Source organism: Canis aureus, chromosome 9 (genome assembly GCF_053574225.1).
Source record: "Canis aureus isolate CA01 chromosome 9, VMU_Caureus_v.1.0, whole genome shotgun sequence".
In the NCBI taxonomy this organism is placed as follows: Eukaryota; Metazoa; Chordata; class Mammalia; order Carnivora; family Canidae; genus Canis; species Canis aureus.
In genome coordinates, this window is record NC_135619.1 from 9,396,296 (window position 1) to 9,411,319 (window position 15,024).

The window sequence follows — 15,024 nt, forward strand, 5'->3', positions numbered from 1 at the left end:
CAGATGTGATGGGAAGCTGGAAGGAGTCGAATAAGCAGAAAAAAGAGCTTAGATCTATTGTAAGCAATGAGTCGAAATGAGCCGTTACAGGTTAGAATTTATCTTTGTTTCTGATCATTCAATGAGAAAATGACTTCCACAGAAATAGATACATTTAACTGTTTCAGGAGTGGGGTGGGTGAGGTGAAGTAGGATTGAAAGTCCTACAGGTAATAGCAATAACTGGAAGTGCAGACGAAATTGGTCTTCAGTGCAAAGAGGAAGGCAGCCGTTTTAAAAAGTCTAGGTGCAATGTTGTGGTGCTGAAAGAAAAGCTCCCAGTGATAAAGGAAAAAAAAAAACTGCAATGCAACTTCAAGCAGTAATTTTGTGGTGCTGAAAGGACAGCTCCCAGTGTTGAGGAAAAGATCTTGGATCTAGAATGAGGTGTCCAATCTGTATGATAAACAGCACACTGTGTCTCAGAGCGCCCATTCAATCTCAGTAAGTAAATGAAATATTGATTGAAAGTGACCCTGAAACAGAATGCATTAAAAAGACATAGAAAGCTGCAGAACTGAGGTAATTCGTATTCAGCATGTTCACCAGCCTCCCTATAGCAAAACAAGTCTATAAATAGTTGCATTTCATAAGATGTTTGGCCCTTGTATCATCAGTTTTCTCCATTTTGGATCAGTATAGCTGAACAGCCATTGTTACATGCCTACCTGTGGCAGTTTGAAGCCATACTAATTTTCTTCCAGTAAATTAAAGCATCACATCACAAATCAATTCTACATGGTCTATAAATTTCAGAGAATAAGTTTTTAGACAGCATGAAGCTGATTTACACATAATGCACACAAACCCTTATCTGTTACCATAAATTAAAATGTAAATATCTTCAATTTAGCTTTCAGATTTAACTAACATATAACCATGCCAACTAGCAAAAGTTTAAAATTCCCATTTACAATTAAAATCGAACTGAGTGCATTTTTAGCAATACTAGCTAATAAAATACACATAATTGTTTAAATGGTTTGGCTTCAAAGTAACATTAAATTCCAGATGAAATGCATGGGCTCCACAGTGGACTACTGGAATTTTGAAATAAAAGGTTGAAGATTTGCTAAGACTGAACAAAACATTTTAAAGACCCAACATTTGAAATGCTTCTAATACACATCCTAGATCACTTCCTTTCTCTTTTTCAACTAAGTGGGGCCCCAATCTTTGCCTTTGTTCACTGCTGACTCTGAGACAGCATGGTGAAAGAAATTTACATAGATATTATTTACTGTTAATGTATTATAAATGATCTGAGACTTGTGACATGCAAGGAAAAAATGAGACGGGAGACAAGTGATGCTACATGATGAACTAAGCACATTTATAATGATAAAATGAGTAAATATAATAGCGGCAATGCTAACCACTGATTCCACGAGATACACTATTTGTCAAAACTTACACAGCTACAGAGTATCGACGATAAATAGTCATTACCAATTAACACAGTTTACTACAGCTTTTCTCTTTCATTTAAACAAGCATATCATTCCCTTTTAAAATCATTCTCTAAATAAATATTTAGAGATAGAGAACTCTAAATGAAATAACAGTCCAATGTTAAAAACTAAAAAAAAATATGAATCTACTCTTACAGTTTGACAGAAATGAATTATTAATAGTGGAAGGGGAAGGGATCAGGAAATAATTTCAAGTTCTCAATGTCCAAAAGTAAATTGCACAGTAAATCAATATGAAATGAAGAGTCCATATAGTTCAATGAACAAAAGGGAAAGTTCATGAGGACAAAGATCACAGTTCAGAGAGAGGCTGGACGAAATTCAGACATGGAGCATCACACTCATTGTTCTTTAATTGGTTGCACAGAAAGGAGCAGCTGGGATGCCATTTAGCTTGCTAGGATGGACGTAATCAATGGGTTGAAGTTGAGATGGAAGTAATTCTCTTTTGTAATTCAGTTGCTCAGCCAGATGATCCAGAGGTAGCCAGCATTTTATTTTTGTCCATTGAATTTAAGACTGCATGCACAGCATGAGGAGGTGCTTGGGGATGGATGCCCCTATGAGTGGCCTTGAGTGGGCAAACTCAGAGGTTAACAGATGGTGTGTCAAATGGCCTGGACAGTTGGCACTCAGGAGAGGTACAGAAGAGGGTGACAGTTGTTGGGTCTTGGGAACAAAGGCTTACTTTGAAATGACCTGTCAAAAAGCCTGACAAAGGTAGATCACACTACCTCTCAAGATAAACTGCCTCTTCTAAATAAGCATGCAGGAAATACTGTCTGGTTGGTGACATAAAAATGCTCCACAAAACATGCAAATTACCGAGTATTAGAAACTGCATTGGCTGCTAGCGCCATGCTGCAAAGACTCCATCATGGGAGCAAACAGCTAAATCACAGATAGCTTCACAGTAAAATCTACATTCACAATACTAATAGGTTTCTAGTGTTAACAAATTATACACAATTATAAGCTCTTAAAATGCAACATACTTATCAAGCAGTTGCAGATAATGAAACATTATCAGCTATCAATAATTTGTTGGCACTTTCACTTTTGTTTATAAAATTTCCAATACACTGTACCACAGTTATGTGTCTAAACAGTGAGGATGTTAATGGAGTAATGACTGTTCTACTGGCCAGGCGATGGGATCAGTAGTGAATTCAGTGCTTAAAAACAAATGTACAAACCTCTGAAGAGGTGGGACTCCATGTGAGAACTTTTGTTGAACTTACAAATGATGAAGAATGGGCCATGGCCAGCATGCAGCATTATTTCCATTGTCTAGTTCAGATGGAGAACAGGTGCTTTTATTGATCTGTAAACTTACCAATATAATTTTCCACAGTTTTAACCTTTTAAATATTTTACAGTGCTTTTATGCAACTATATTGCTTTTTGATCATTTTAAATTTAAAACTTATTTTCAAAATATTGTTTCCTACTTCACTGTGCCCTAAGCAGGAAGTAAGACTTACATGACAGTGCTTTGGCCTCACTCCATTTTAGGTCACTGACCCCACCATACTCAACCTAACAGTAGTTAATTTAGTGTTATCTAGAACTAATACTGAAAACTATACGCATATCCCTGTCTACATTCAATCATTAAACTACAATAATGCTGGTAAAATGGCAGGCTTAAATCTTACACTAGAAACACCTCTGACAAATATACACAAGCAAAGTATAGAGAACAAAACAGATCAAGAAAAAATTCTTTCTATGAAACATCTGGTAAAACACATATTATTTACATATACACATTGTCAACATAGTCGCATTCATTTGCATAATTATATATTAATAACAGAAAAACTTCACTTCTGCAAAGTACAGTACATCCTTCTTGAAAATGGGGTAAAGGAGGGGTTAAAACAATCTGATGTATAATTGGGGCACTCAACCCACTTTCTGAGGATTGGCAGCCCGCACTCCTTGCTCATATGTGATCCTTTGTGTAATTAAATACTGAGCAGCCTGTGTTGCAGCTGGTGTTCCAGTAATGGTTACCTTCCGATTCCTTGTGCCAGGTACGAATTCTCCTTTTTTGGAGATCTGTATCCTTGCACCAGTCAACTCCTGGTATTCCACTAATGTTTTCCCTCCTTTGCCAAGTATTGCACCAACTAAGTTTTCTGGCACTGCTATTTCAACTACATCCTTTGATCCATCTGTGGATTTTTCTGTTCCTAGAATGGCACTGGCAGCTAGGGGAGAAGCAGCTCCAAAATATCCATTGGTTGCAGCAGTAGCAGCAGCCAGGCTACCTAATGCAAATGTCCCCGCCGTACCACCAGCTGTGCTGCCACTGGCTGAGGCTTCACTGGCATAGGTGGCCAACAAATTGGCTGCTGCTGCTGCTGGGTTGGCGCTGGCAGCTGCTGCAGCCAAGGCCCCTGTTGCTGCTGCTTGACTGAGACCTAAACCTAAAGTGTTGAGATTATATCCGTAGCTGGCTAAAGTATTAAGTGCAGAGGTGATGGCCACCAGGTCATTGCCTGTGAAGCCAGATAAGACTGCTGGAAAGGCTGCAACGCCAGCAAGGTTAGCATGTCCTAATAGCCCTGCGGCTGCGGCAGCAGTTGGTAACACTTCAGCAGTGTTTGCATAAGGAGATCCGGTTGGATTGGAATTTGCCACTGGACCTGTAACATTGGCATAACTGATATTGAGACAGCTGCCACTCTGTGGATCCTCTTGTATCTTCTGGATGATAAGTTCAACAGCTTTTCGGTTTTGTTCAGGTTCTCCACTCACAGTGACAACCCTCTCTTGCAAGTTGATCCCATCAGGTTTCTGGGAAAGCTGCACCCAAGCCCCTGACTGCTCCATTATAGCCTTCACAGTAGCACCTCCCTTCCCTATTATCAGACCTGCTGTGCTGTTGGGAACTATAATCTTTACCTGTAATTAAAAAAAATACGTATAAATAATACTTCTGTTTTGCACATATACATTATATTACTTTGCTATCCTAAAAAAATAATAAATTGAAAATTAGTTTAAACATAAGTTATGAAAGAGAAATATCACAACTTCTAAAGTGACTTTTATCGCATTTTAATACAATTATCTTGTAAATCAGAATTTCTGAAAAGCAATTTTCAGCTTAAAATTATTAAAAAATTTCCTGGAGTCTTTGTGCATTGCAGTAGAAGTTATAAGAAATAACTATTTTTTTTAAAAGGTATCATAACTATACATCAATGGTAACATTTTTATATAGCTCCAAAATAAAAACACTGTTGATATTCTTAACCTATTGTAGCTTTAAGAATACCTTCGATCTAAAACCTATAAAAACAAAGAGTGCTGGATTATAATACAAAGTTTGTAAAGATAAAAGTAGTAAAATTCTAGCTTGAGTCCCTTCAGAAAATTAATTTCATGTTCCTTACCACCTAGCAATTTTTGTATTATTCAAGCCTTACTTGTTTCGTGACTAATATTTTCAGAGATCAACAAAATTGTTGCTAGTAGTATTTTTGATTTTTCAACTAAACTGGCACAGAATATGGAACTTCATAAAAATAACAGCTATTTCTAAATAATTAATACAAAAAATTTCAATCACTTTAGGTAGGTGAAGAATGATTTGAGAATGATATTACCTGGATGTTGTATTTAAATTTGTAAAAAGACTATCTTAGATAGGTAATTCTCTTTTTTGGCAGTCACAGTTACATTTTAAAAAAATAGGGATCACCATTATATTATCAAAGGTTACTAAAAAATTACTGAAGTCACAGGAATAATTACAATGATGCAATGTGACCATATGAATATAAAGGCATTTTAGCTAATTTGTATTGAAACATACATCCCCAAAACCTAGCCTATTTTATTTAATTACAATCAAATACTATTGTAAAAAGTATAAAATCAGTATGATATTTTCTATAAACCCTAAAATTAAAATATAAATATTAAAAATTTTATTTTGGCAGCACAAAGATACACAGGCACTGTTTTATGACTCTCCAGGTAGATAAAAAACTGTGAGTGTTATGTCACTGGCAAAACACTGAAGGGATTGCTTTCCTTGTTCTAGATATTAAAATGGGCAGGTTGAAGCAACTTGTTGAAATGTGAGCAGGGATTTGGTAGAGATATTCTCTGAAATAATGCATTAGCTAGTTTTTAGCAAGTATTGTCATGTTATCTTGAAAACACAGATCTGGGTAAAAATATATTAAAGAAATGCCACCATGCATTTCTAGCAATTGTGCTCTTGAAAGGAGCAAGCAGTCAGAGTATAAATTCAAATTCTATACTGGGTCACCTCATAAATATGTTTACATGTATTAACACTCATGTACACACACACACCCAACTTTTCTTTTCACACATACAGTTTATAGGAATGAGATTTTGTTTCATTCTAATTTGTCTATAAAATAATTTCATTTTATTGAAAACAAGCTGAGTTTTCTAGAAACATTTCTTAGGAATGTCAAATATATCCTTCATATTCCTCCTGATTAGGTGCATTCAGTTCCAAGAAGCAGGCTGAGAAATAATTTTTTAAAACATGTTGTTAATTTTGTTCATAGACTTTTTTGTAGAAAATCATTTGTCTAAAATGCTGCAGTATGTTAAAGTATTAGAATTAGAAAGTTTAACCATGATTACTTCTTACACTAATTATAAAGATAAATTAGAAATCCTTACATTTTATCCTGCACACATGAAGTACTGAGAAAATTTACTTAAAAGTAAATCTTAAAAGATTTTAAATATCTGTTAAATATGATTATATTTTATAAATAAGTACTTCTTTTCAAAATCAGAACATTTTTATATAGTTGAAAACACATATATGGCAAACTGTAGTTTTAAATTTAATTCTTATGTTTTAACATAATTTTTATGAAGAGAAATATATTAACCATAATTTTTAAAAGAGTTGTTTTTAAATTATTTAAAATTTTAACATCACTATTGTTTTTGCCCAATATTATGATTACCTGCATGATTATAAATCAAGAAAAAAAGAACACATGAAGGGTTAACTATGGGAATGCTCCTATAGACTGATAATAAAAATAAATGAAATATATAAATACACAACATCCATCCTAAAATCACCTTAAGCTTTTATGAGATGCGTGAAAATGATACTAATTTCTACTATACTCCACATCAGTCTCCTACTATATTTACTGCATCTCCACAGCTTTTTTTTTAAAGTCTAGTATTAGTTCTATCCTTTCAAAAGAACTTGCAAACGTGTGCACAGCATTTCTATTATTACACATTTGTCTTCTCTTTTCTTGCTTTTACCCTTTTTCATTTTTCTTTCTTTTCCATATTCAAAAATTCTGAAATAACATATAGTTCAGAAATGGTGTGTGAACCTCTCATATCAGTAAACACCTTCCAAAAAAATCTCTTTGGAAATTGAAAAATGACATCATGCCATCTATCTTTATATTAAAGATGTCCTTCTAATTAGAATTACTGTTAGCCCACACAAAAAAAGATATCTTCATATAGTAAGTACTAGTCCCTGGATTTTAGTTTTAACTATTTGAAATGATTTTATATAAAGTACTGTCACCATAACTGCTATTTTATAAATAGTGTTGTGGTTCCAAAATTTTGTTGGTAGAACTTACATTTATTCACATATAACTAAGTAAAGGTGTGTTATGATTTAAGGGAAGATATTAATTATTGCATATTAATATTTATAGTAACACTTCCTAACTTTAGATAGTAATAATTCTGTATAAGGTTACTGATCTCAGAAATTAAATTAACGAATTAAAGAAAATATAAATATAAAAGTTAATTAAATTCCAAATTTAAAAATATAAATACTTAATAGCCTAGCAAAGGGAATATGTCACTTAATTTTTACTTTTGACCCAAGGAAATGAAAAACCTCTTTGATTTATACTTTTTTCCTTGAAGAATTAAAAAAAAATGTATCTATTTTCACACTTAATCTAACATGGACACAAATAGGAAACAAACTCTCTGAAAAGAATAAAGTGAGACAAAAAGAAAAATTAATCAATTTGCATAACATCTCAGAAAAAGTAGAGTTCTAGTTCCATTTTATATGTCAGGTCAGAGCCAAGAGGTGAGGCACCAGTGTGGAAACTTGGAAATGGTGGGCTACTGAATACTGGGTGGGGTACGGGAGAGCAAAAAAGGGTGGAAAATTGAGAGGAATTAAAAAAAAAGCCTGGATTCTAATTAGCGTATAAATTATACGGTGTCACATACACCAACAAAATAGATATACTGTTGACAGCTACAAGTCAGTTCTCAGAACTATGCTCTAAAGTTGCTACCATCAATTCAATCTTTTATGGAATGTTTACTGAGTGGTCCGGGTCCTCTGTTGGGAGTTAGAGGTAAAGGATATATATGATGCTGCTCCTGCCTTTATGGAACTTTTAGATTAGGTGTAGAAAAAGATATGTAAATGTAACAGGGCAGTGAAGTCTTAAAAGTGCTGGTACATGTACATGAAGACTACACAGTAGACACAAAACCTAACTGGAAGGAGAAGGAGTAAGAAAATCTTTGAGACACAATGATTATATTTATCTAAACGTCTTTCACATTTTTGTTCTGTAAGAATCCTGCTCTTTACTATCAGACATTCTTGAAAAGATAGGTCTCTGTTCTATGTTGGTGGATTCCCATTCACACCTAAACCCATTTCAATAGTGATCATGTGCCTAAGTATTGTTTTTTTTTTTTAAGATTTTATTCATTTATTAGAGAGTACGAGAGAGAGAGACAGAAAGAGAGAGAGAATGTGCGGAGGCAGGAGCAGGAGAGGGAGAAGCAGACTCCCTCATGAGGGAGCCCTGATGTAGGGTTCTGTTGCCAGAGGGAAGATCAGCACTGTTGAATGAATGAAATAATAAATGAAAGGTATCCGCTGTTGATAGGCATTGCTTTATAAATATATGTCCATGCATATGTGGTACATAATATGGCAGCCCTAAATAATCTATACTATTATATACTAAACCTCCGAGGGTCCTGGGATCATGACCTGAGCCAAACGCAGATGCTTAAACCTACTGAGCTACCCAGGTGCCCCTTAAGTATTTTTTTTAAGAAAAAAAAATGTTTACTTAAGTTTTCTCTATTCCTAGATTTAAAATTATGGACTATGAGATAACTATGAGCTAAGATTAACAATATAATTATGCTAATTTTATTAGTATCAAGTGATTTTTGAGAAAAAAGGTAATAAAATGGCTATTTTTCTATGTACAGCCAAAGAAGAACCTCTATGGGAATCCTATGAAAAGTATTAAAAATTACAATTAGGTAGGTTTTAATGTTGATATGTTTCTGATTAAAAATAAATATTAAGCAAAACAAATTCAGTCTTAGCCAAATAAGAATTAAAATTCATTATTGTCTTATAAAGCAATGTAAGTGTCTGTAGTCATCATAATTCTTCATCATCATGACAGGAAAATTATTTATTTCGCAAAGCCATACTTTCATATAAATTCAAAACAAGCTCCATTATAATTTAAACGATCTCAATTAATAGTATGGATTATTTAGGGCTGCCATATTATGTACCACATATGCATGGACATATATTTATAAAGCAATGCCTATCAACAGTGGATACCTTTCATTTATTATTTCATTCATTTAACAGTGCTGATCTTCCCTCTGGCAACAGAACCTAATTTTCCTTTGGGGAACACCCTCTCACTCTTAGTACATGTGCTTCAGGTAAGGCTGACAACTTTCTAAGACTCTACTAGTGGAAACATAACAGAGCCTCACACATCACAATTTCCATACCCCTGGCAGTTACTATTTGGGACTATGCACATAGCCCAGAATGGTCCAATGAGTGAAACTGAGAATTTGGTAAAACTGTTAGGACAGAGATAATTGTGTTTCTAATCTATCAGAGCACAAGCCTGACATTACTAGTGACTATCTTGTCACCCTATGGAAAGAAGAACCTGACTAAAATAAAGTTAACCTAGATAAAAGAGACTACAGAAATGAAGGAGAAAAATTTCTGACAGCATTTTGGCATCTGAATCTAACCATGTCTAAAGCTAGCACAGATCAATATAATTTGTGTTGGGTTTCTGTAGTTTATAAACAGCCAAGTAGTATATTAGAAAATGTTTTTACATTCTTGTTATATCATATATTATTTGCCTATCCAAATGAAATACTGACATCTGTTGTACCTCTTGATGCTCTAAAAGTCAAAACATTACAGCTCTGGTAAAGAAACACAAATGTATTCCTTAATTTACCTTTTACCAAGATATACCCTACATGATCTAACAGAATAAGTCTCTATCATTTCCCCGATGTATTACACTTTAAGCTACCAAGGACCATTTTGTAGTGTCCAATGAAGAAGATGTATGTGTCATTTTGGGGATCCATATTGAATTGATGACCAAAGTAAATTGAAAACCTTGTATCTTTTGATTATAGATTTTTATACACATAAATAACTGCCTTCCTGGAAAGTACTGATTAAACAAAATATTTACAAGACTGTTACATGAACACAAGTATCCAAATAGAATAAAAATAGCAACTCTTCTCTCTACTAGTCTATTTAATCTACTCATTTTTTGATAACCAAATCAAAGGCAATACAGCTTTCATAAGCATGCATAATATTATTGTAAAATACCATGCTGTCTTATATATCTTCACCTGTTCTTCCCCCACCACAGCCAATACCAGGTTTCAAACCTGGGAGCCATCTGTGCCTTTTCTTGCTCTCTAGATCCACATTCTGTTATTGTACTGTTTATTTTTCTCTCCCTGAAATGCTTCTTGCCCAGACCAACTACTTTATCCTATCTGAAGAAATGTGTGGTATAATAAAAAGGATCTAGAATAGGCATTCAAAGATACAGGCCCTCACTCTGGCTCTGTATGTGACCTTTGTCAAATCACTTCAGTTTCATCATCTGTAAAATCAGGCAACTTGGTAAGATTATGGATGAAGAGCTTTTATTTTATCGTTATAAAAAACCCTACTCAATAGCTGTCAGTGACCACTCCCCCATTCAGTTATCCACCGAATTATCTAGAATTCTTATGTAGACATTCCAAATTCTCTATATCCTGTCCTTGACTTGCCTTTCCAACCTCATCTTTTAAGACTGGTATACCACGCTGAATCCAAACTTTACCTTCTAGTTCTTGGATATACTCTTTATTAGTCATTTTTCCATGTCTTTGCTTATTATTGATTCATTTGGTCCAACTGACTGAAATGTCATCTACCTATATTCCCACACTGTTCTTTCCATGCTATATGTTCTCTAGGCCTTTAAGAAAACGTGGGGAGTTGATCCTTTGGTCTCATATATGTGAATCTCCAAGAAAGGTGACATTGTGGACATCAAAGGAATGGGTATTGTTCAAAAAGTAATGCCCCACAAATGTTACCATGGCAAAATTGGAAGTCTACAATGTTCCTCAGCATGCTGTTGACATTGTTGTAAACAAACAAGTTAAGGGCAAGATTCTTGCCAAGAGAATTAATGTACGTATTGAGCATATTAAGCACTTCCTGAAGTGAAGGAAAATGATCAGAAAAAGGAAGCCAAAGAGAAAGGTACTTGAGTTCAACTGAAATGTCAGTCTGCCCCATCCAGAGAAGCATATTTTGTGAGAATGAGTGGAAAGGAACCTGAGCTGCGGGAACCCATTCCCTGTGAATTCATAGCATGATAAGTGTAAAAAACAAAAACAAAAACAAAAAAAACCTCAAGACTATAAAAAAATAATTCAAAGAATATATTACAACTATGCTGAAATACACAAAAGATAAATGTATAGATGTTTTAGTCATCAAATCACTGACATTAGTCACACTCAGATTTATGGTCATTTAAAAAACACTAACATTATGAATGGATGTTACACTTTGTCAGATGCTTTTTCTGCATCTATTGAAAATGATATGGTTCTTATCCTTTTTTTTAATTAGTGTGGTGTATCACATTGATTTGTGAAAACTGAATCAGTCTTGCAACCCACAAACAAATCCCACTTGATCATGGTGAACTATTTTTTTTAATGTATTGTTGGATTTGGTTTCTAGTATTTTATTGAGGGTTTTTGTGTCTACATTCATCACATATTGGCCCATAGTTCTCTTTTTTTAGTGGAGTCTTTATCTGCTTTATCACCTTTCTCAGGGTGATACTGGCCTCATAGAATGAATTTGGAAGTTCTCCTTCCTTTTCTTTTTTTTGGAATAGTTTGAGAAGAACAGGTATTAACTCTTCTTTTAAATGCTTGGTAGAATTCACCTGTGAAGCCATCTGGCTCTGGACTTTTATTTCTTGTGAGTTTTTGATTACTGGTTCAATTTCTTCACTGGTTATTGTTCTGTTCAAGTTTTCTATTTTTTCCGGTTTCAGTTTTGGTAGTTCATACAAATGGTGTTGGGAAAACCGGACAGCAACATGAAAAGAATGAAACTTTCTCACACTTTCTTATACCATGCACAAAAATAAATAAAAAAATGGATTAATGACCTACACGTGAGACATGAAACCATAAAAATCCTAGAGGAGAACACAGGCAGTAATCTCTTTGATATGGGCCACAGCAACTTCTTTCTAGATATATCTCTCTAGGCAAGGGGAACAAAAGCAAAAATAAACTACTGGGATCTCATCAAAGTAAAAGCTTCTGCATAGCAAAGGAAACAATCAGCAGAACTAAAAGACAATCTACAAAATGGGAGAAGATATTTGCAAATGAAATATTTGATAAAGGGATAATATCCAAAAATCTATAAAGAACTTATCATACTCAAAACCTAAAAAAACAAATTATTCAATTAAAAACAGGCAGAAGATATTAATAGACAATTTTCCAAAGAAGATGAACAGATGCATGAAAAGTTGCTCAACATCACTGATCATCAGGGAAATACAAATCAAAACTACAATATCACCTCACACCAGTCAGAATGGCTAAAATCAACAACACAAGAAACAACAGATGTTGGCAAGGATGTGGAAAAAGGGAAACTCTCTTGCCCTGTTGGTGGGAATGTAAACTGGTGCAACCACTCTGGAAAACAGCATGGAGGTTCCTCACAAAGTTAAAAATAGAACTACCATACGATCCATCAATCGCAACACTAGGTATTTACCCAAAGAATACAAAAATACTAATTCAAAAGGATTCTTGCATTCCAATGTTTATAGTAAAGTGTTATCTACAATAGTCAAATTATGGAACCAGCCATGTATCCAGTGACTGATGAATGCATAAAGAAGATGTGGTATAGATATACAATGGGATATTACCCAGCCATAAAAAGAATTAAATTTTGCCATTTGCAATGACGTGGATGGAGCTAGACTGAAGCGAAATAAAATCAGAGAAATACAAATATCATATGATCTCGCTCATAGTGGGATTGAAGAAACAAACAAAAAAAAAAAAAAAAAAAAAGGGAAAAGAAAGAGGAGGCAGGCAAAACCAAGAAGTGAACTATAGAGAACTGATGGTTACCAGAGGGGAGGTGGCTGGGCGTGTGTGGGGGGAATGAATAAAATAGGTGATGGGGATTAAGAAACACACTTGCTATGATAAGTAAATTGTATGGATGTGTTGAATTACTATATTGTACACCTGAAACTAATATTACACTCTATGTTAACTGGGATTTAAATAAATCTTGAAACATTAAAAACATAAATAGAAGAAAAAAGATATACCCTGAAAATGTAAAAAAAAAAGAGAAAAAAATCACTAAGATTATAATAATAAAATTTTTAAATATGTACTATTTGCCTTTTTCTTAAATTTTCACTGATTATGTTTTTCTATGATAATTTGTAGTTTCTTATTCACTAAGGTTTTGTGGCTAGGCTTTTTTAGTCATAAGAAATGTCGTCAAGTTGGTTCTAAAAGTCCAGAATACAAATATATCTGTGTTTACTTAATTAAGTGATGAGCTGGAACAATTAATAACATGACTAAAATGATAGGTTCTACTGAGTCATAATCACAATTCATAACTGGTGCAATTAACTCCTCTCCCTTGTCTTGCTTCAAGCAATTACATTTTTACCTCAGAATAATTAACTCTAAAAGGTTTTTGGAGATAGTACTTCATTTTACATATTCTTTCAAAGGGCCTTACTTTACTTGTCCCTCTGGCTGTTAGATATGAGAGAGAATGACAGACTGTACACTGCTTTTTTGTGTCTCTCTGGAAGACAGAAAATGAATGATAATCCCCATGAAATTTCTAAAGGCAAATAAAGTTTAACTTAACTATTTTTTACTTAATACATTATTTCATGTTGCCCCTTGAAGCATTATTAGAAGTTTTTATTTCTTCTGATGACTGCTACGTAATTTAAAGATACATCACATCACATTCCAGAGAGGAATACACTTAAGTATAAGAAAAATCAGAAAAATAATCTTTTTATAGGTAAGAACAAGGAAAAGAAAAGCACTTTTAACTATTTCTGTCGAGACGCTAAGCACTCTAGACATAATTATGTCAAAAGAGAAAAATACTAGAAATCAAATAATTATAAATAAACCACAAGGGTTGTAAATGATAAAACACTTTAGGACAGCTTATTATTTACAGATGAAAATAATGTGGAGCACTGTCATCTTAATGCTTACTAAAATATACTTTACTAAAATGAGGTTTAATTTCTGGAAGTCCTATTTGTCTCATTGTCCATGTTTCAAATCATCCAAAGTCTCTTAGAAATTATTATTACTATTACTATTTTAAGCCATCTCTTCTTAGATCAGCTCTTTCAGAGTATATATAATATGATGTTTAGTATTCGTAATTCTGATTAGTGAAAAAATGTATTTGAAACATTTGGGTTTTTAATATGAAAACTAAAGATTTTAATTTTGTATTTTAAAGGTTGTAATATCAATTTAAAAAGTGAAAAACAGGGATGCCTGGGTGGTTCAGCGGTTTAGTGCCTGCTTTTGGCCCAGGGCGTGATCCTGGAGTCCAGTGATCCAGTGCCACATCGGGCTCCCTGCAGGAAGTCTGCTTCTCCCTCTGCCTGTGTCTCTGCTTCTCTCTCTGTGTCTCTTATGAATAAATAAATAAAATCTTTTTTTAAAAAAGTGAAAAATAGCTATGAACATTAAAGTAGGGACTGTGTTCATGGAAGTGAATGATAAAAAGGGACAAGAGATAGGAGAGAGGGAATCAAGAATTGTTTTGGATATTTTAAGTTTGAAATCCCCATCAGACATCTAAGTGGTGATACCAAGTAGGTCCAGAGATCGGAGGAAATTTGAGAGTTAACACCGAGATAATTACGTAAAGCAACAGGAATGGATAGGGTAGTCTAGGAGATGGTGAAAGTAAATAATTCATTAAACAGTGAACAGTAAAGAATTGTGTTTGACAAGAAAATACCCTGCTAAAATCAGTAAAAAATTTTCAAAGTAGATCAGCAAAATTAATCAATAAAAAAAAGTGAACCAGGACTGGTCTTTCTTAAAAAAA

The 15,024-nt window shown here is 33.9% G+C and overlaps 1 protein-coding gene across 5 annotated transcripts in view; it reads right to left on the reverse strand.

Annotated features, from left to right (window-relative positions):
• Positions 1-1,348: 1,348 nt before the first annotated feature.
• Positions 1,349-15,024, reverse strand: part of NOVA1 (NOVA alternative splicing regulator 1) — a 148,825-nt gene continuing 135,149 nt past the window's right edge. For all 5 annotated transcript variants that reach the window (XM_077908819.1, XM_077908818.1, XM_077908821.1 and 2 more), the window contains one exon: positions 1,349-4,424. In XM_077908819.1, coding sequence (XP_077764945.1) covers positions 3,420-4,424 — 1,005 coding nt within the window. In that variant the 3' untranslated portion in view covers positions 1,349-3,419. The remainder of the gene's footprint in view (positions 4,425-15,024) is intronic.